Source organism: Panthera tigris, chromosome C1, assembly GCF_018350195.1.
Source record: "Panthera tigris isolate Pti1 chromosome C1, P.tigris_Pti1_mat1.1, whole genome shotgun sequence".
Taxonomy (NCBI): domain Eukaryota; kingdom Metazoa; phylum Chordata; class Mammalia; order Carnivora; family Felidae; genus Panthera; species Panthera tigris.
Genome location: NC_056667.1, coordinates 210060657 through 210080985, shown reverse-complemented (window position 1 = coordinate 210080985; position 20329 = coordinate 210060657). Strand labels below are relative to the sequence as shown.

The window sequence follows — 20329 nt, the reverse complement described above, 5'->3', positions numbered from 1 at the left end:
AATTTGTCTGCTCTCGACTCTTGCCACCTGAGACGGATAACAATTTTGGCTTTGGATTTTAATAAAAATTTTGCCTTCCTAGAATCAAGGTCTAAAAAACCATAATTCCTATAAATGTTTATATAGTGGTGTTTTGTGTCACCTGTGTAGGAACTGTGAGGTTTCTACAGTTAGCGTTACAGTTAATCTTGCTGACTGACAGTTGGACAGGTAAGTGCATTGAACAATTGAATCTCTGCCTCAAGTATTAAATTAATGATATTCTACAAATAGGCAAACAGGCCATCCTGGATTTATAATTCAACTAATAATCAAGGGCCTCTTACTATCGACACTGAACACTACACCCAGGACATAAAGGTTAATAAAGCAGCCCCTGCCTTCAGGAGCTCATCATAATCCAAGGGTGGCTCATCATAGGTGGTGGGGTTTCTGTAGGTTTTGTACAGGCTGCTCTGGGAACCGAGGGAAGAGGGGACCCTCTTGGGATCCTCCTCCCCAAAATGCATGGAATTTCATAATGGTTAAACAAACTCATCACATGGCTATGTTGGTTGGGTTCTTTGGTTCTCATTTTTGTATAAACCAGGATATTTTAAAAATTAAAATTAACCTTCCTTCTCATCCAGATCTCTGCTTTACTCCCCAAATGTAACAATTATTAGCCATTTATTGTTTATTTTTCGAGATGCATTCGGTCAATATTGTAAGTCCTTTTTTTTCCTCCCATAAAAATGGAACTATTCTATACATACTGTTCAGCATCTTGCTTTTATGATTAACAATATATTGATATTTGTAATATATAGAATATTTGTCCATGTTGGTTTATGCAGATCTACCTCATTGTTTTAACACCACGTGGCTTCCAATCTAGCCCATCAAACCCTTTCTTTATATGCAGCCAGAAGCACCTTTTATTTCCTTTTTGTTTTTAAGTTCATTTATTTATTTTGAGAGAGAGTAAGAGAGAGTGCAGGCGGGGAAGGGGCAGAGAGAGGGAGAGACAGAATCCCAGGCAGTCTCCACACTGTCAGTGCAGAGCCTGATGTGGGGTTTGAACTCATGAACTGTGAGACCATGACCTGAGCTGAGATCAAGAGTCAGATGCTTAACCAGCTGAGCCACTCAGGTGCCCCTTCTTTTTGTTTTCTAAAAGTATACGGTCTTTTTTCTTTTTAATTTTTCCAGTTATTTTTATTGTGGCAAAATACACATAACATGAAATTAACTATCTTAGTCGTTTCCAAGTGTATGGTTCAGTGATATCAAGTACATTCATACTGTTGTGCAGCCCTTACTACCATCCATCTTTGTAACGCTTTTCATCTGGAAAAACCAAAACTCTGTCCCCATTAAGCCCTAACTCCCTGTGACCCCTTCCCCCAGCCCTGGCAATCACCATTCCACTTTCTTTGTTTCTTCTTCTTTTTTTTAATCTCCCCTTGTCCCTCACATCCCAGCCTCTGTTAACCACCATTCCACTCTCTGTTACTATGAGTTCAGCTTTCTTTTTTTCTTTAGATCCATATATAAACCAGCTTACACCATATCTGTCTTTCTTTATCTGACCTGTTTCAACTTAGCACAATGTCCTCAAACCCATTCATCCACATGGTTGCATCTAGAAGAGGCATCTTTTCAACGTGCAAATCTGAATACTCAGACCCTTCTCCCCACCAGTTTCTCTCCCTGCCAGTGCTGAGCTCCTATTAAATTGCATTTATAACTGAAGACCAAAGGCCACACGATTGCCTGTGGGGCCGCGGGAGGGAGCTCCTCACTCAGCCCACCCCTGGCTCGCTCCCTCGCTCCCTCGAGCAGCCACCTTGTCGCCCTTCCAGTCTCTTGTCCTGTTCCCCATCTTCCCCCCTTCCCCGGGGTCTTTTCCTGGGACCATGTTCTCCCTGGTCTCCCTCAACTCTGGTTTTTACTTACTTACGTGGAGAGCCCAGCTTCCTACAGACCCTTACTTCTAGAGCAATTCTCATTCCCCAATTAGATGGAGATTTGCCTTGTCCTTTCCAGTAGCACCGTGGAGGTGGTCCTTGATTGGCTTGGCACACTTGTATGTCTACAGCTACTATGGGATCATTTCTTTGGTCTCTGTACCCCTCAAAAGACGGGGAACTCCAGGAGCCAACTGTGTACTTTCCCTTGCTCTTTATCCCAGCATCTAGTGCCATGCCTGGCACATAGTAGGTTTCCAATTAATGGCTGTTCAGCAAGCAGATCCTATGAAAGACGTGAGCTTTTCTTTCCATTCCTTTCCTACGCTGTCCTCTTCTGAAGTTTAATGAGAGCTCTTAATCTTTTGCGATCTCATTGACTGCCTTGCTTGTCCAAATAACTCTTAGCTACGGAAAGCAGAAGGTAATTTGAAAGCCCTCCTCTCAATTAGTCTAGCAGCAGATGGTCTCAAAAGTTATCTAGCTGTCTGATGTCCACACATCGCACACTCACTCTCTTTTTAAATAATATAGGTGAACACATGAACGAGCCTGGCTACGTTCACGTAGGTAAATTAAAAAACAGATCTAGGCAATGTGTTCTAGAATGAAATTTATAAATCTAATGGTGTCTCCTTCGGTGGAGTGGTGGTTGTTGCTGGGTCTGGTTTTAGTCTCATCCTGGCCACAGGTGGTCTGTTTGACCCTGTGCAGCTGCTTAAGTCCAGCCTCTCTCCCTAGCTCCAAGGGCTACGTTACAATTGACAGGTAAATGCAAACACACTGTGGAAAACACAAAACCTTAAACAAACTGAGTTTGAAACCTAGGTACAAATGGTCTCGCAGACCCATAAGCAGGCAGTTTGTGTGCACGTGTCCCTGCTCATGCACCTGTTGGGGCTGATGGGATCATTCCATCGAGCATCTTCCGGTGCACAGCTCCTCTCTGAGCTGTGCTGTAGCTGGCATAGTGAATGGTTTATGCAGCGGGACTCTGGGATGCGCCAAAGTGATAGCTCATGAGGGTCTTGTGACTTACGCCAGGACTGGAGGTGACAGCTTCGGCCACCTGGTGCAGATCCTCTTGATGCTTCCAGACCGAGGTTGGATTTACTCAGATCCAGCCTGGTTCCAACCCGATTAGTGAGTAAAGCAGCCACATTCACTTCTACCAGAAAAATTTCAGCCGACAGTAACGTAGGAAAAAAAAAAGTGGGGGTAGGGGGAGGAGGAAGCAGAGCTTTTCAGAGGAATTTCAAGAACGTTTTCCCAAAGGTTCAAACAGCCTGGAATGCAGAGTTTGGGGAAGTAGAGCAGATGGCCAGAAACATACGCAGCATAGGCAGCTCAGGCCTGGGACGCCGTGCTGAGCACGTAACCCAGCGCCGTTGTCTGTCCACGGTAGCGGCCGGACCGCTGTGGGTCGTGTGCTCGCTGTGGATACACAGTTGATACGAGTGAGCTATTCACATGAAGTTCGAAATCAACTGTGAGGGCTCAGCGGGAACGCACGTGGCCCTGCCATAGCAATGGGAGCGGAGCCCTCTCCCAAGTCGGAGTAGAAACATCGCTGGCTGCCCTTGCGGTGATGCTAAGTGGCTGTTACGGTGAGGTCTGAGCGTTGGACTCCAGCCTACAACTGAATTTTTCAGAGAAGGTTGAAATAGTTGCAAATCAAGTGAGTCCTGCTTTTCTTCCAGCCAGAAGAATGAGTGACTCTCAGTGTGAACCAGGCATTGCCAAATTAAATGCCTCTGATCCGGGACGGAGGCTTCGTTCTCGTTTCACAAAACACCTTCTCCCCTCCGTGGCGACCGTTCACTTGCCGTGATTTCTGTCAGTCCCTCTGGCCATATGTGAGCTGGTTCGGACAGAGCCGGGACTGTGGTCATGGTCAGTCTCACTGCTGCACGGACCTCGTGAGCTCAGGCAGCCAAGCTCACCTGGCAAAACCAGACCTCAGGGGTCTTGGTAAAAACTCAGGAGTCTGAAGTTCTGGGTGTGAACACACTTCACTCATCTCATTCTTCTCAAACTCTCAGGAGCCATCAGGTTTGGGGGCATGAGTCCCTTTTCCGTTAGGCTTCTAGAAAGGGGATCTGCACACTTGGCCTTGTTTGGGTGTCTCCCTGTGCTCTTCTTCAGATTGTAACCGTTCAAGGTAAAGCAAAGCCAGTTCTCAGATTCTGTGGTCACTGAAGATGTAGCTTGGGTGAGTGTGTATGTATGTGCCCGCACATCGCACACATTCCCGCAGAGTTTGGCCCAGTGAGAAGAGTCCGAGCATTTCACGGGAAGACGGGCCCGTCCACACACCCACCCCTGAATCCCATTTTCAGGCTCCCGTAGTCCTAATGTGAAACCAGTCGTCTCGAGGTGCTGGTGCTGTGAGTCCAGCACAGAAGGCATCCCTTTCCCACACGAACTTGGCTTCTCTTTGGTCTTATGTAGCCCTTTTTATTTTCCAAACTTCCTTTCAAGTCCTGTTCACATTATCCAGAACATTCCACATGTGTGCAGGTCTGTAAACAGTTCATACTTTGACACTCTTGACCTGTGCCAGGCATGAGATTATGTCCCATTCGTCCATTTATTTTCCTGCTCATACAGGTTGGTGTTTTTTGAAAGGGCCCAGAGCATTGCTCAGTAATCCTGAGCTTGCAGTGCGTGCCTCAGAGGGCAGTGTCCTGCTTCTCCTTATCCTTTATCTCTCTTCCACCGTGACACCTGCTCCTTTTTAGGACCACCCACCACATGCCCAGCAGCAGACTTTCTTACTTTTCTTCACATGTTTTCTAACTTGTGCCTACAATAAGCCATGGGGTACGTGTTGCTATTTTCATCTTATAAATGAAGAAACGAAGTCTCAGGGAGGTCAAGTAAACGTTGCAGCTAGGATTGAAGGCAAGGTTGGCGTGATCCCAAGGCCCACACTTCTTCCACTGTTAAGCTGGAAGATAATCCCATGGATGTTTTCTTCAACTAATTTATTGCTGATTTTTAAATATTTCTATAAAAGGAATACATTATTCTTTTGAAAGAAGCTGGAAAAGACGGAGAAGTATAATGAAGGAAATAAAAATCACTTGTGATTCTGCCTCCCATTGACCTCTATTGTCAGTGTGTTCCTGGGTGAGGCAGACTTGGGTCTAGATTTGAGCTCACCCAGCTGGTGATGCCAATTTCCTATAAAGCAGAGAGAGAAAATAATGGATCTTCAGTTGGTTGTAATGATTAAGTGAGATGTTTTCAAAGAGCTTAATGTTCGTCATTATTATCACTCTGTCTTGAGCTTTTCAGTGTAGAGTTAGGCACTTTGAGTTCACATGTGACTGTACTATATGGGTAGGTCCTGTTTGGCCAACTGCTTTTGTTCTCTTGTTGGAACAAAACATCTCTTGGGGCGCCTGAATGGCCCAGTCGATTAGCCATCCAACTCTTGATTTTGACTCAGGTCATGTTCTCGCAGCTCGTGAGTTGGAGCCCCGCATTGAGCTCTGTGCTGACAGTGCAGAGCCTGCTTGGGATTCTCTCTCTCCCTCTCTCTGCCCCTCCTATGCTCGTGCTCTCACACACACACACACACACACTCTCAAAATAAATAAATAAACTTAAAAAAAGAAGAAAACATCTCTCCATCTCACTAAGAGTTGAGTATTTAAGTTGTTTCCCTTTTTATTTTTCTTTTATAAATTGTTTTGTCTACTTGTGGGACAGAGAGAGAGTTTGGGGGTAGGGCCTCTGGCTATAGCTATAACATTTTATTTCTTTAAAAAAAAACCTGTACAATCTAAAGCAAAAATGGTTCAATACGAACTTTATTAACTTTGAACAGTATTAACTTTGAGTGGTGGGTACCTGGGGGTTGTGCTTATTTAATGAACCTTTTTCTAAATGTATAGTATTTGGCCATTTAACATTTAAAAGTTCTGATGCTCAGATGAACGTCCTTGTATATAGGGCTTTACGCATTTATAGGACAATTTCCCCAGCATAAATTCTAAAAATTGGAATTTCCGGGTCCATTAAGTCTACACAAGGGTTGAGTATCAATTTGCACATCCTCATTTCTGCACACATATCAGCTGTGGTTATCAAATCTTTTATTTATTTAAAAAAATTTTTTTTAAGGTTTATTTATTTTTGAGGCAAAGAGAGACAAAGCATGAACAGGGGAGGGGCAGAGAGAGAGGGAGACACAGAATCTGAAACAGGCTCCAGGCTCCGAGCTGTCCGCACAGAGCCTGACGCGGGGCTCTAACCCATGGACCGTGAGATCATGACCTGAGCCGAAGTCCGATGCTCAACTGACCAAGCCACCCAGGTGCCCTCAGCTGTGGTTATCAAATATTTTAAATACTGTTTGGAATGGATAGAGGAATTGCATTTTTAAAGAATTATGAAAGTAAATAATTTTCTATTTGTGTGTCTTTGGTAGATTCCTTTTTAAATTTTTTTTTTAAGTTTATTCATTTTTGAGAGAGAGAGAGAGAGAGACAGAGCGTGAACAGGGGAGGGGCAGAGAGAGAGAGAGAGGGAGACACAGAATCCAAAGCAAGCTCCAGGCTCTCTGAGCTGTCAGCACAGAGCCCGACGCGGGGCTCGAACTCCCGAGCCACGAGATCCTGACCTGAGCCGAAGTCAGACGCTCAACCGACTGAGCCACCCAGGTGCCCCGGTAGATTCCTTTTTATATTTTTGCCCATTTTTCTATGGTGTGTTCCTGGTTTTTCTTAATGATTCATAAGAGGCTCTTGTATGTTAAGGACATTAGCCCTTGATCTGGGTTATCCATGGAAAATAATTCTTCCCAGTTGGGGTGGCCCTTGTATTTTAGGTTGCTGAAGCAAGGTCAGTGAAGACCTTCCTGTTACAAAGGTCACAACTCACACCCAGGCCTTTGCTTACTTTCGCCCCAGACCTGCAGTGGAAGTCAGGTCACATGGCGGAGAGCCTCACCAACATGCCCCGGCACTCCCTCTACATCATCATCGGGGCCCTCTGCGTCGCCTTCATCCTGATGCTCATCATCCTCATCGTGGGCATTTGCCGCATCAGCCGCATCGAGTACCAGGGCTCTTCCCGGCCAGCCTACGAGGAGTTCTATAACTGCCGCAGCATCGACAGCGAGTTCAGCAACGCCATCGCCTCCATCCGGCACGCCAGGTGGGCTGCGTGGGGAAGGGAGGGGGGAGGAGGGGAGAGCCCGCTGCCATCTGGGTGCGTTCCTGGGAGGCGGGTGGTGTTGCAAACAGGAATCCACACCTGCAAAGAGGATTTCATAGACGAAAGCATAGGTTCAAGGCATACTGGGGACAGATAATTGGGCTGCTTTATAATTTGCTGCTAGCTTACTGTTTGCATTGAATACATTCATTCATTTAATTTGTGTTTATCTGTGCTATAAATAGCCGATTCTTAATCACTGTGTAGGAAACGTTTTTTGATGATTGCTTTTTGGAACGTCTTTAGCTGTGCTCTCCAAACAGCATAGGTAAGCAGTGACATTCGATTTAGCGGCTTCCTTAAGGAATGACAAACAGCTTTCATTCTGCTGTTGGGGTACATATTCTAGAAAACGATGTCCTTTTCTGGAGGAAAGACTCCTGGAGGGACGAGGTACCACACCAGTGGTGCCACAGAGAAAGCAGGAGTCGGGTGTCCGAAGTGTGGCATTTAGTCCCAGCCACCCCATTACTTGACTCTGTTTCACACAGACCATTCAAGCCTCTGCAAACACTGGTCCCTGAACAGCGAAAAGTCATGTCTCCCTTAGTCAAGGCAATCAAATTAAATTACAAATAGTAAAGGCTTGTATAAAGAGATAACATCCTATGTATTCTCCAAATCTATAACACTAACAAAATCAGCTAATCTAACTTTTTTTTACTTTTAAAAAACTTTTTAAAATTATTATTTATTTTTGAGAGAGAGGGAGGGAGACACTGAATCCGAAGCAGGCTCCGGGCTCTAAGCTGTCAGCACAGAGCCTGACGCGAGGCTCGAACTCACAAACCGTGAGATCATGACCTGAGCTGAAGTTGGACGCTTAACCGACTGAGCCACCCGGGCGCCCCCATATTTTATTTTTGCACAGGATATTTAGTACAAAAACGAGCGCGCCAGTGTTTGTTAAAGGAAAGCTGTTTTCTCTTTTAATTGCTAGAATGATCTAAAGTGCACAATTCAGGAAGTCTGTGCTGTAGTGAAGAGCGGGCTGAGCTCGGTGTCTTCAGATTGGGGTCATGAGAGCTAGTAGCTGCAATACCTCTGTTGGGAGGCCGTGTAGTCGTCTTGATCAAAACACACGCAGCTCCGGATTCCGTCTGACCGGTACAGAGGCTACGAGGTTCAGAAAGTTTGCTTTCTGCGCAAGGAAATCCCCAAACCAATTCTGAGTCAGGCCCTACGTGCTGCTCATCACTGACTCCTTCCTTTAAGGGTCAGCTTAACAGCACAGCCTCCGGGAAGCCCTGAGGCCAGTCCCTGCACGTCTTGTTTATTTGACTCGGCCGCCAGCCTGTACACAAAGGGCCGTTTTCTTTCCGTCTCCAGCAGGTGCTGGCACATAGTAGACCCTCCTTCCTACAATCTGAGGTCTGTAGTGACAGGACGGTCTCTGTCAGGGATTGGTGCGGGATGTCTTGACCTGCCCGAGAGGTGACGTCATTCCAGGGCAGCAGCCTCCCAGGAGTGCCGGAGGTTCTCCGAAGTCACCGGGTGAGAGGTGAAAGCTGTAAAAAGTGGAGGCGAGGAGGCAAGCTCCTCTGTTGCTCAAGAGTCTTCTCCCTCTGTTCCCGGAGGTGCTGAGTTCACCGGGAAGGAGCGGCATCGGCGGCGCGACACCGGGGTGTGTTGGGAGACCCAAGAAATCAGGTTCCCTCCACCCCCGGAGGGATCTCTGGCCAAGATCCTTTTGTGTTCAAGAGGAGTAGTTTATTTCAGCCCCAGCATAGTTAAGGATAGATTCTTCTGAGCTTCCTGCTTAGATAGCCCGCTAGGAAGATATTTAGCTGGGTAGTCTTGGAAGGAAAGAATTAACTTAAAAGCATTTACAGACCCGGTTCTTATTTGGTGCTGATTTGTATCAAAAATATTTACTGCAGAATTCCTAACCAGTAAGCTCCTCCATGCACCGGTGACTACCGATAAAGCCACTGAAATTAACACAATACCTTCCCCGATATCTGGAACGTTCCCTCATAAACGTTTACTCAGCTACGACCTGTGGTTTCTACAGCCTGGCTGTCTAGAGGTCCTGGCTGGGTCTCTGGCTGGTTGGCCCCTTTTCACTCCTTTTTCCTGGAAACCCTAGAAAAGCATTGAAAAAAAATTAACCCTTTTCGCTATTACCTCCTCCCTAGTTTTCAGCAGTGACCTGTAACTTGCTCCCACTTTCCAGCCTGTCTCCCAGCTGCTGGCCCGGAGGTGACATGGGATCTGAATGCCATCAGCTGAGCAGCCACGCGGGACGAATACTGAGTGGGTCACCTGTGGCATTCACGAGTGACCGAGGCAGCGTCTGGTGATTCCGATGTCAGCTCTCAGTTGATGCCGGTGCTGGGCTGTGAGGAGCCCCTTTCTCTCTCTGATTAAGAGTCGTGTGTTCTGTGGCTGCTTTGCTGACCCCTTGGGCCGGAGAGAGTTTGCAGCTGACCAGTGGGAGCGCACGGGCATTCCGGGCTCTGGAGCGAGGTCACATCTCGGCTGCAGATTGCTCCCTGCTGCCCCAGCGCTAAGCGCCTGGTCGCACAAAACAGAACCAGGGAAGCTGAGAAAGGACCCGGTCACGTTTGCTCAAAGAGCATCTCTGGCTTTGGGCCTTTCTCAAGGTCAGATCCGCCTGCTTTCCCTGTGGTGGTGTTTTAGCTCTTGACTTCCAGGGGCGCATGAACTGGAAGAGAGCACGGTCTCGATCTGCCTGAGAATTGGCTGCAGTATGTTTTAGTGAAATAACGTGGGCAGGACTTGTCACCAGATAATCTTTGGGATGTCAGTGACATTAATGCTATCGTGGCCACAACTTCCATCATGCCTTCTAGTTTTTGTTGACATGGCCAGACACTCCGCTGAATCCTTTGGAGAGAGGGACCATGAGTGATTCTTAGGGTCTTCAGCAAGGGTCTGCAAAATATTTCAGCTGGTTCAGACCATGTATTTTCTGGGTGCCTGTGACTGTTCAGCTCTGCCTTTATAGTGTGAAAGTAGCAGAGACACATTATGAATGGGTGCAACTGTGTTCCAGTCAAACTTTATTTAAAAACAGGCGACAGGCTGTAATTGGTTTGCAGGCTATCGATTGTTAACCCCTGGTCTACGTTATAATTTTCTTTATTTTCCAAAAAGATTTTTTTTTTACATTTAAAATGTACCTTTATGATAAGAAAAAAAAACCCAGCATGTTATTTGAAGGAACAGTCACATAAATATTCCTGCCATAACACAGGCAAGCTCTTATATTGGTTTAGTACCTGAGAGTTTTTGTTTCTTTTTAAGGTTTATTTATTTATCTTGGGAGAGAGAGAGAGAGCAGTCGAGCATGTGAGCCAGGGAGGGACAGAGAGAGAGAGGGAGAGAGAGAATCTCAAGCAGGCTCCACGCTGTCGGCTCAGACCCCGATGTGGGGATCCATCTCATGAACCGTGAGATCAGGACTTGACCGAAATCAAGAGTGGGACCCTTAACCAGCTGAGTCACCCAGCGTCTGAGAGCTTAAATGGACTTCTATAGGTGTCAGCTTCTTTCTTAACACCCACCCAGTTCTGAGAGACCAGGAAACTATAAAAAGCTATTGGTATTATAAATGTGAGTATGAATGCACAGTCCCGTTTTACTCGATGTAAGCTTGCCACGGTGATGGGTGGAGGAGATTCAAGGGAAGTCTTGGTTCACTCTATTGTGTTTTAAAAACCACGTTAGCTTCTGTGTGGTAGCTACCGCACTTTGTGCGGAGACCCCTGTACGTCCCTGGAGGAAGTGGAATGGACTTCTCGGGAGCGAGTTAAGGGATTCCAGCTCTGAGACAGTGCCAAGTTCCCTTTGTAACCAGCGTTATACTTCATTCCCATACCGGTGTGGAGCCGATCTCAGTAGCACTGGGCACAAAGCCAGTTACCTGTCTAGATATGAAGTGAGGCTCCTTGTTCTTGTCCACGTCGACCGTGTGGCCGCTCCTGGCTGGGTTCGGCCCTTGCCTCGTTTTTCTCAGCGGACCCCAAACACCCCTCCTCAAACCTGCCCTGTCGATATTCAGCCCCATGACCGCAGTTTAAGGTCACAGCCCTTTGAATTATAGCTTACTGGTAGATTGCATAACACGGAGGCATTTAACTTTCTGGATTTTGAAGAAACAGGTTCTTCTTCAAACTATGAAATCACATAAAAAATGAGATGGGTATCTTGGGGCGGCTGGTGGCTCAGTCGGCTAAGCGTCTGACTTCAGTTCGGGTCATGATCTCACGCTTCGTGAGTTCAAGCCCTGGCTTGGGCTCTGTGCTGATGGCTCAGAGCCTGGAGCCTGCTTCGGATTCTGTGTCTCTGCTTCTCTCTGCCCCTCTTCCATTCACTCTCTGTCTCTCTCTCAAAAATAAATAAACATTAAAAAATTTTTTTTAAATAAATAAAATGGGTATCTTAAACACATATTCAACCTATTAAGTCACTTGGATTTTTCCTCTTGGTCAGCCGACTGATTAATAGGCTGTGTGTGATTTGCTGGCCCTCCCATCAAATCAGGAAACTGCCCCATGGTTACTATGGAAAGAGGGCTTTTCACAGGGATTGTCCTGTTTTGTTTAAAATGAACTAGTGGTATATTGTTACCAATGGGTCTAGCTATTTTATGAGACCTAGATTGTCAAAATATTTGCGCCCTAAAGTAGCTTCTGAAATTTTCAGCGTTGGGAGAAAGTATCCGGATCTGGTTGGCTTCTACACTCTTGTTCCTTTCCGTGGTCTCAGATATACACAGGCCTCGTGCAATTTAGATAAACAGACTCCAGGCTGGACTCCAACCCAGGTTTATGGATGCACAATCCCAGGCCTCAGTGATCCTTCACGTTTTAGCTGTGATTTTATTGAAAGCTTTTTAATCTTTCAGTAATACCCTTGGATTTCTTGGCGGCAGAACGCATGAACTCATTAGTCTGTATTTTGCCCGGTGCCCATCTGGCACGGTTTATGCCTTTGTGCCCCTGAAGACCGGTAAATCTTGAGTGAATCGGAACAAAAGATTGATGAATGTTTAAGAACCAAAGGTCATATGAAGAATGCAATGTTTTCTCATCTCCCACTCTCTTCTACTCTTCACTGTATGTGAGAGGGCGGACTTCCCAAGAAAGCAAAGGAAAAACTAGGGATGGGGGTGGGGGTGGGTAGGGTGGAGGCTGTGGTAAATGAGCCCCTCGAAGTGTTTGGGGCCCATCCGACCCACCATTTTAAAATTTCAGATTCTTTACGTATTTCCTTTGTGAATCCGTTGGACTTGAAACAGTTAAAAAGAGTTGTCTCTACTAATGAGGAGGGGAGGTGGGCAAGTGTGGAAGATTGTTTAAGTCATACTGCACTCCAGGGACTTAGGGAAGGTGAGGTCTTCAGTGGGAAGAGACCACCCAGAAGTTGAATTGGCTTTATTTTCATAATCTCCATCTTAAGACTGGTTTGGCAGGAAGTCCTGAAATTGGATTTTGACACCCCTTGGCTTCTAAGCATCAGTCCTGCTGTTGCGGGGATTTTGATATGTACAGATATTTTGGGACAATGGCTTGTGCTCAGAGAAAAGAAGGCAATGGCTTGTGTGTATGTGGGGGGTGGGGAGGAACGGGTGGGCGGGGTTGGATGGTGGGTAACAGGGTGTGGACAAACATCTCCTTATTTGAAGTCCTTTCCCCCATATCCCCTTCTCCTTACGGTGGGACCTCCGATGACCTCTGAGCCTTTACAGCTCTCCTGCAAGTCCCACGGGAGAGGCTGTCTGTCCATAGTCCAGGGAGCACCGCCCGCCATTCTGTATTCCAGACACTAGAATGGATGTGAAATAAACTTGCCTCTCCAGATAGTTAAGGGTCTCAGAAGAAAAAGACAAATAGATACACGTTTTCTTGAAGCTTATTGTAGAGTTGTCATGCCTGGCTGCTTTGCCAGGATTTAACCTCGAAGCTTCAACATTAATTTGGGCTCCACGGTTCATGAAATCCATTTTTTTACCTCCTGCCCTGGAGACTAATATCTCCGCTCGTTCAGTGTTATATCCAGGTCTCTTAAATTTCTGTGCTTGCTAGGGAATGTATTTCTCAGGGTATGTTTATCATTCCATCTGATTCTTGAATCTAAATTATTCTCACCACTTGCCTTCAGTAAGGCTTGACATCCAGTGTTCATCTAACCAGAGTCCTCTCTCTCTCTGTGTGGTTTCAGGTTTGGAAAGAAATCCCGGCCTGCGATGTATGATGTGACCCCCATCGCCTATGAGGATTACAGCCCCGATGACAAGCCCCTGGTCACACTGATTAAAACAAAAGATTTGTAATCTCTTTTGGGGGGGGGGAATTATTTTTCAAAAAAGATGGGCTACCACCCTCATTTAAATATTTTTAAGAAAATAAAAAGCTTAAATTTGAAATGGTAGCTGCTCAAGAGTTTTCGGTAGACTATCGAAGAACTAATTTTCTGCAGCTTTTAGTTTGGAAAAAATATTTTAAAAACGAAATTTGTGAAACCCATAGACTACGTTTTAATGTACTTTCCGCTCTTTAAACCGTATGCTTCGACTAGTGCGTGCTTCTTCCACGGTGGACACCGTCATGAAACCCAGATGGTGTTTCATGAAGTTTCTATGTGACTTGTGAGTGCCAGCTTTCTGAGTAGTTAGGAAACACATGTAGAGTATGACCCATATAACAGTATAGCCGTCACCTAAAAAGAAGTCTGAAATGTTTGTTTCGTGAACAAGAAACTAGTTACATTTATTATTCCTAACCCGAATGAAATTAGCCTTTGCCTTATTCTGTGCATGGGTAAGTAAATTATTTCTGCACCGTTTTGTTGAACCTTGCAGAAATGTTCCTTTGAGTTTGTTTTTGTCATTTTCGTAACGGTGGCCAAGCTAGGCCTTGAAAACCATGCATAGGGAAAGGGCCTGGTGAGGCAAATTATGATCGCATCGAATCTATATTTTCTTTAAAAAGTCAAGGTTTTTATATTGTGAGTAAATTAAATTTACGTTGGAGTTGTTTGTTGCTAAGAGGTAGTCAATATAAGAGAGTACTAGTTCCTTCGTGGTGTGTATTTCTCATAATGCATCTTTATTTACATCCAGGACATGTTCGTGGCTGTATTGGATTGATATGTGCTTCTTCCGATTCTTGCTAATTTCAAAGAATATTGAATAAATGTTACCAAGTCCAGGATGTGCTTGTCCCTCGTTCTTTTAAAATTACAGAAAACATTTTGGGTTTGCTATTCATTGTCAATGTCATTGTTTTTCACATCTTAAATATTTCAAGGAGTACATTTCTGTGCCTTCTAGGAGCCCTCCTGACCTCCTGATTGCCAGTGACCCATCCCTCCGTTCCTTTAAACGTGAAAGGTGGGGGGGAGAGATAAGAATTCTCATTTCCGCATTTACACCAGAACTTGCCCGCGACATGCAGCACGCATGGCCGCTGAGGTGCATTGGAACGTGGAAATGCTTGTAGGCATGATGTTCAGGGGACCTGCGGCCCCAAGAAATGTCTCCTAAGCGCTGGGTCCAGTGGAGGTCAAGTGAAATGGCCTTAGCAAACAGCAGTTTGGTCCTGAGGAACTTGAAGGCAGCTTAGAACCGCCCTACATTCAATTCTATTTTGCATCCAAATGCTGCGCCCAAGTCTCAGAGTCTTTTTTTTTTTTTTTTTTAATTTATTTTATCTTCACTTGGGAATGTTTGGTAAGGCCAGGGAAAAGTCCCTGAAACCAGGTGCGAGGGAGGATTTCAGGCAAAAAGTGTTTAAGATGCTTTCCTCTCCCTCTCTTCCCTCAAACATCTGTCCCTAATCCTACAGATGATATAGCAACACACCCACGCTCTGATTATTAAGCGGTAGTGTGCGTATGTTAATATTTTTAGTTCGTATAAGTGTTTAGAAACAAACTTAGAATATGAACACGGGTGGTTGAGCATCCATGGGAACATCACAGACCTTGCTTATTTCCATCTCCTCGTGGGAAACTGTTGGTGGCGGGGCACACAGACCCTGCATGCACAGGAGGGGGCCTAGGGACTTGGGTGGGGGGGTGAATTCATCCCCCCTCCCCCCCCATCCCGGACTCATGCCCCCCGCCCCCCCCCCCCCCCGCCATGCCCCAGGGCCATGTCTGCCCCGCTGGGTCTTCCTTTGGAAGCTGCCCCATCCCACCGTCTCAACCCGTCTCAAAGTCGCTCTATGTGATGTCCCTCGAAGGGCTTGTGGGAAATCTTTTGCCAATCGCCGTCTGTCTTTTTAAAGCAAATTAATGGAGCCTGCTAATTCAGATTACTGCCTTCAGACAGTCTGAGGGGCCAACCCCAAACACATTCAGTAATGAAACGTCCCACTGAGCATTTGTTGTGTGTCAGGCAGATGGTGACCCTGGCTATCAAGGTCATGGCTCCTTTTGAACCAGCAGTTCAAAGAAACAAATGGAGTCACACCGCTAAGAGCTGGTGAAGGAAGGTAAACTGCCCTTGGGCGGCTGATTTGTAGCAGAGTGGATCCGAATCTTGCTGCGACCGTTTCCCTGCTAATGACTTGGGCAGAAACTCCAGACCTACGCGTCAAAACCTGGAGAATGGGGATAAACGATAGGACCTCCCGCAGGATCGTCGTGAGGATTAGGTGCCAGGATGTATTGAGATCCCTCTGCTCACCGGCAGCTCCCATTACGCATTCGGCGCGTTAGCCATTGCTGTCGTCCCTGTGCTTAGTTTAGGTACAGACCATTTCCAAGGTAGTCAATTAGCTTGCTTTGGATGGCTGTGCCTGTGATCTCGGAGTCAGTGCGTCGTGGACGGTGGATGAGTTAGTGGTCCTCGTAAAGCCTGGGGCACTTTCTGCGAGTGTGTGAGACGCTCTTTGGTCAAGTCACTTCGCACTGTTGAATAAAGCGTTTGATGAGCGAGAGTAAATACCTGCCAGGACTTGTTGAACTGGTGACAGTCTCATGACTCAAGTGGGGTTGGAATTAGCCCTTTTCTAACGTGGGTTTTCACAAGGCAACTGTACGTCACAACAGGGATCCTCGCCTTCAGAGGTGTTCCAGCTCGTTTTGTAGTTTTTACGGAAGCTCTTGATTCTTGCAAGGAGATGGCACACACAGATAAATGATCTCCAAGTGATTTTAACAGTTGGGAGCTGGTTTTTTGACACGCGTACCAAGGTCTCTGCTCATCACAACCAGGCTTGCCCCTGCTGGCCTTGGATCACCGACCCTGACCTCCCATCAGTGGAATAGGGACCTACTTTTAATTTGTTGGGGAAACTCCATACTGTTTTCCATAGTAGAACCAGTGGAAATGTGCTAAGATGATCTGATTCAACAGAGTGCCGGCCATCTTGCCTCACCTGCACCCCTCCAGTGGTTTCTGGGGGAATGGAGGGACAGTAAGAGTTCCACGGAGGACAGTTTGAAAAATACTACCAGCGAATCTGTCCCCAAGACTCTCATTCCCCAGCGTGTCAATCCACCCATCTATGCAACAGGTGTTAATGGAGCACTCGGCAGGTGTGAGGCCATTGCCGGGGAAGTCTCCTTGACATGTCACTTCCAAGCCAGGACCTGAAAGATGGTGACAGAGGGGGAGGTGAGGGGAAGCTTCCAAGAATGAGAGTGGACACTTCTGAGGGACTCAGAGGAGTCAGGCCAGAGCAGCGCATACGAGGTCGAGACTCGCCTGTGCTGCTCTATGACCCAGCAATTTCGCTCCTAGGTAAACGTCCAAGGGCAACAAAAATGTGTTAAAAAAAAGCCTTATACAACTTTCCATAATAGTCCCCAACATAGTAGAAAATGAATAAAAAGATAAAACGGAATGAGGTACTGAAATGCAGCAATGGGTCTGAATCTTGCAGGTGTAGGTATTGAGCCAAAAAGTCAGACACAGCATGGGACATAATGCATGACTCCATCTATGTAAGATTCCAGATGGGGCACAACCAGCGTGTGGTGCTAGAAATCCAAACCTGTTACCTCCGAGTGCAGAGGGCAGGGGAAGGACTGGAAAGGTCCCCAAAGGACATTTCTGGAAGATGGAAACGGTCTGTATTTTGATTCCAGTGATAGTAACAAGAGAGTATACATTTATCTAAAGTATATGCTGAAGATCTGTGCATTTTACTGTATATGAAGTTTTAAAAATCAATAAAGTTTTAAAAACAATGCAATCGGGGTGCCTGGGCAGCTGGGCCCGTTGAGCATCTGGCTTGAGCTCAGGTCACGCTCTCCCAGTTTGTGGGTTCGAGCCTCACATTGGGCTCGCTGCTGTCAGCGTGTAGCCTGATTCAGGTCTTCTCTCCCTCTCTCTCTGTCGCTCAAAAATAAATAAACCTTTAAGAAAATGAAATAAAAGCAATAAGCTCATGCAAAAAACGTGCAAGAAGGAAAGCGGGTAGGTTGAAGACAGAGAAGTGGGCAGGCTTCTTCTGGGGGCGGGGAGGGTCAGACTTCCGGTGTGCTAGGACAGGGAGAAGGTGAAGGTCATGTGTTGGTGAGGGAGGGTGGTTACGCTGCAGGTGGTGCAAGGAGAAGTTAAATTCAGTCAGTGCGTTATAAACCTCAGTTTCTGGATTGAATCAGCAACTCCGTGATTTGGCAAGGTAGGTTTCGCTGGGATGAATTTTCATGCTGGTTATTAAAATTTTCTAATCCACGGATTCAAATTGAACCCACAAACACATTCCCAGACTGTTAGGTGGCAGTAGGAAATGATAGACAACCAATTGTCATCTGTTGGCTTATTAGAAAATTTCCAGGGGCGCCCGGGTGGCTCAGTCGGTTGGGTGTCCGACTTCCGCTCGGGTCATGATCTCGCGGTCCGTGAGTTCGAGCCCCGCGGCGGGCTCTGTGCTGACGGCTCAGAGCCTGGTGCCTGTTTCGGATTCTGTGTCTCCTTCTCTCTCTGCCCCTCCCCCGCTCGTGCTCTGTCTCTGTCTCTCAATAATAAACGTTAAAAATTTTTTTTTAAAGAAAAAAAAAGAAAATTTCCAAATTGCTCAAGAGGATGTCCACAAAATTGAAATCCTTTTCTTATTAAACTAGTCCATGTGGAAGATATTGCATGGACAAATTATTTTTTAATAAGGCAATTTCCTATTTTCCTGAGTCAAAATACCTCTTAACAATTTGAAATTCTTATAGTGTGGTTACCCTATACTGGAGTCAATCTTTCAGAAATGTGACTTCCATGGGGAGTATCTGTTAAGCCATTACCACGTGATCTTTCAGGCAGCACGATGCGTGTAACTCCCTTAGGGAAATAAGGGCGTGATAAACATACAGAGTGGTCCTTAGGTCAAACTGAGTTTTAGGCAGACCTGCTTTAACACACACACACACACACACACACACACACGCACACACACGTGTATACGCACGCACACACATTCTACGGAGGAAATGATTCTGTGCAGCCCTCACTCTGCTTGTGAGCTGATTGAGGTCCAGGAAAACTGGAGAATGACTTACCCAAGGTCAGTGGGACACCAGTGCTGTTAAGGAACAGAAAATGGGTTCATGGAGCGGGAAGGGATGAACACCAGAATTCCTGGCACGTTGCACACAATAAATAGTAACACGCTATTATGTCTAATGGGCTCTGGTCTGCACCGGCCATCTCGGGGTCAGCTGCGTGCACAGAAGACGAGGGGTGGGATATAGAGAAATCAGGAACTGTCTTGCGGAGAAGTTACTTCACGTAACTTTGCTTATTTACGACACGAACGTGTTAGCACAGCTCGATTTCCAGAAGACTCACGAGTGCTTCAGCTGTGAACTGGGGGGATTAAGTGTAGAAAGCTTTCAGTGCAGAATAATATTGATGTGGCAAGGCTTCTTTCCCTCAAATCAGGCAGCTGGGGACATGACATACGGGCTTTGTTCTTCGTATGAATTTTAAGGTGTGTTACAAGTGGATTGGCCTTAATTTTCAAATCGTCTCCGATGCGGGTGATGAGAACTACTTACGAAACAGAATAAGAACTGCAGTTGAAACAGGTTTAAATGTGGGTCTGTCCAGTTTAGAGGTGGTGGGTTAAGCCGGAGGCCTAAGGTGATGGTTTCTGTACAAATAGGCCCTGTTGCTTTTCAAGTCCTCACATTGAGGGTTCAGCGGACTCAACCTCTCTTGAAAGGCTACCACTACTTAGATGCTCTCTATGAAGGGTCGGGTGGTCTCCACGCCATTTGTCACGGTCCTTCTAGGTGGAACTGCATCACTTCTCTTTGTTCCACATGCCTCTCCCACCCCATCTCATCTGGGCCGGTAGAAGAACATCGGTGAACCGTCCCAGACCCTAATGCGCCCTTACCCTATTTCTTTATTTTCATTGTTCCAAATGAATGTGTTTGTATCAACTCAGAGCTTCCCAAACTTGCCCAGTGATGGAAATCAGAGGCATGTTTATGAAGATGATAGATTCCATGACCTTCTTCAGTAGAGTGATTCAACAAACATGGATTCTGGGCTTGCTAAGGGCCATGTTCTAGTAACTTAGGATGAACGTAAGGACTCAGGTTGATGGTCTTCAGGGAACGGCGGTTGTGGAGGAGGGTGTGTTGGAAGTTTTGGGTACGAGGCGGGCAGAGGGTACAGAATGTTGAAGAGTCAGACGTGGCTATCCGTGTGCTCAAGGTTGGGCCTGCTGCATGGACAGGGCTCTGTGGGTCAGCTCAGAGGAGGGAGGCTCTGTCTTGCAGGAGAGAGTAATAAAGCAAATGATCGCTGGTTGTTTCTGCTCCAGCCCTGATTGTCCTTTTTATAAAGAATTTTTTTAATGTTTATTTATTTTTGAGAGATAGCAAGCGGGGAGGGGCACAGAGAGAGGGAGACACAGAATCCGAAGCAGGCTCCGGGCTCTGAGCTGTCAGCCCAGAGCCCGACACGGGGCTCGAACTCACAGACTGCGAGATCATGACCTGAGCTGAAGTCGGACGCTTAACCGAGCCACCCAGGCGCCCCCTGACTGTCCTTTTTAAACCTTCTGCATTAATTTGGCTACTGCCAACTGATGCAAGGGCACGAGAATTGCCCTCAGGGGCTGGGGCCCTTGGTGTTTTTAAAAGCCCCCTCTCACTTGCAGTGAACTTGCAAATGCCAAGGACAAGGTTCAAACCAAAGAAGGATTGTTTCAGAGCGGTTGGACATTTGA

The 20329-nt window shown here is 46.4% G+C and overlaps 1 protein-coding gene across 1 annotated transcript in view; it reads left to right on the top strand.

Moving 5' to 3' along the window:
• Positions 1 to 14354, top strand: part of DNER (delta/notch like EGF repeat containing) — a 317360-nt gene extending 303006 nt beyond the window's left edge. The window contains exons 12-13 of the mRNA XM_042995548.1: positions 6869 to 7115; positions 13365 to 14354. Of these exons, the coding sequence (XP_042851482.1) occupies positions 6869 to 7115; positions 13365 to 13476 (359 nt within the window). The 3' untranslated portion in view covers positions 13477 to 14354. The remainder of the gene's footprint in view (positions 1 to 6868; positions 7116 to 13364) is intronic.
• Positions 14355 to 20329: the final 5975 nt, after the last annotated feature.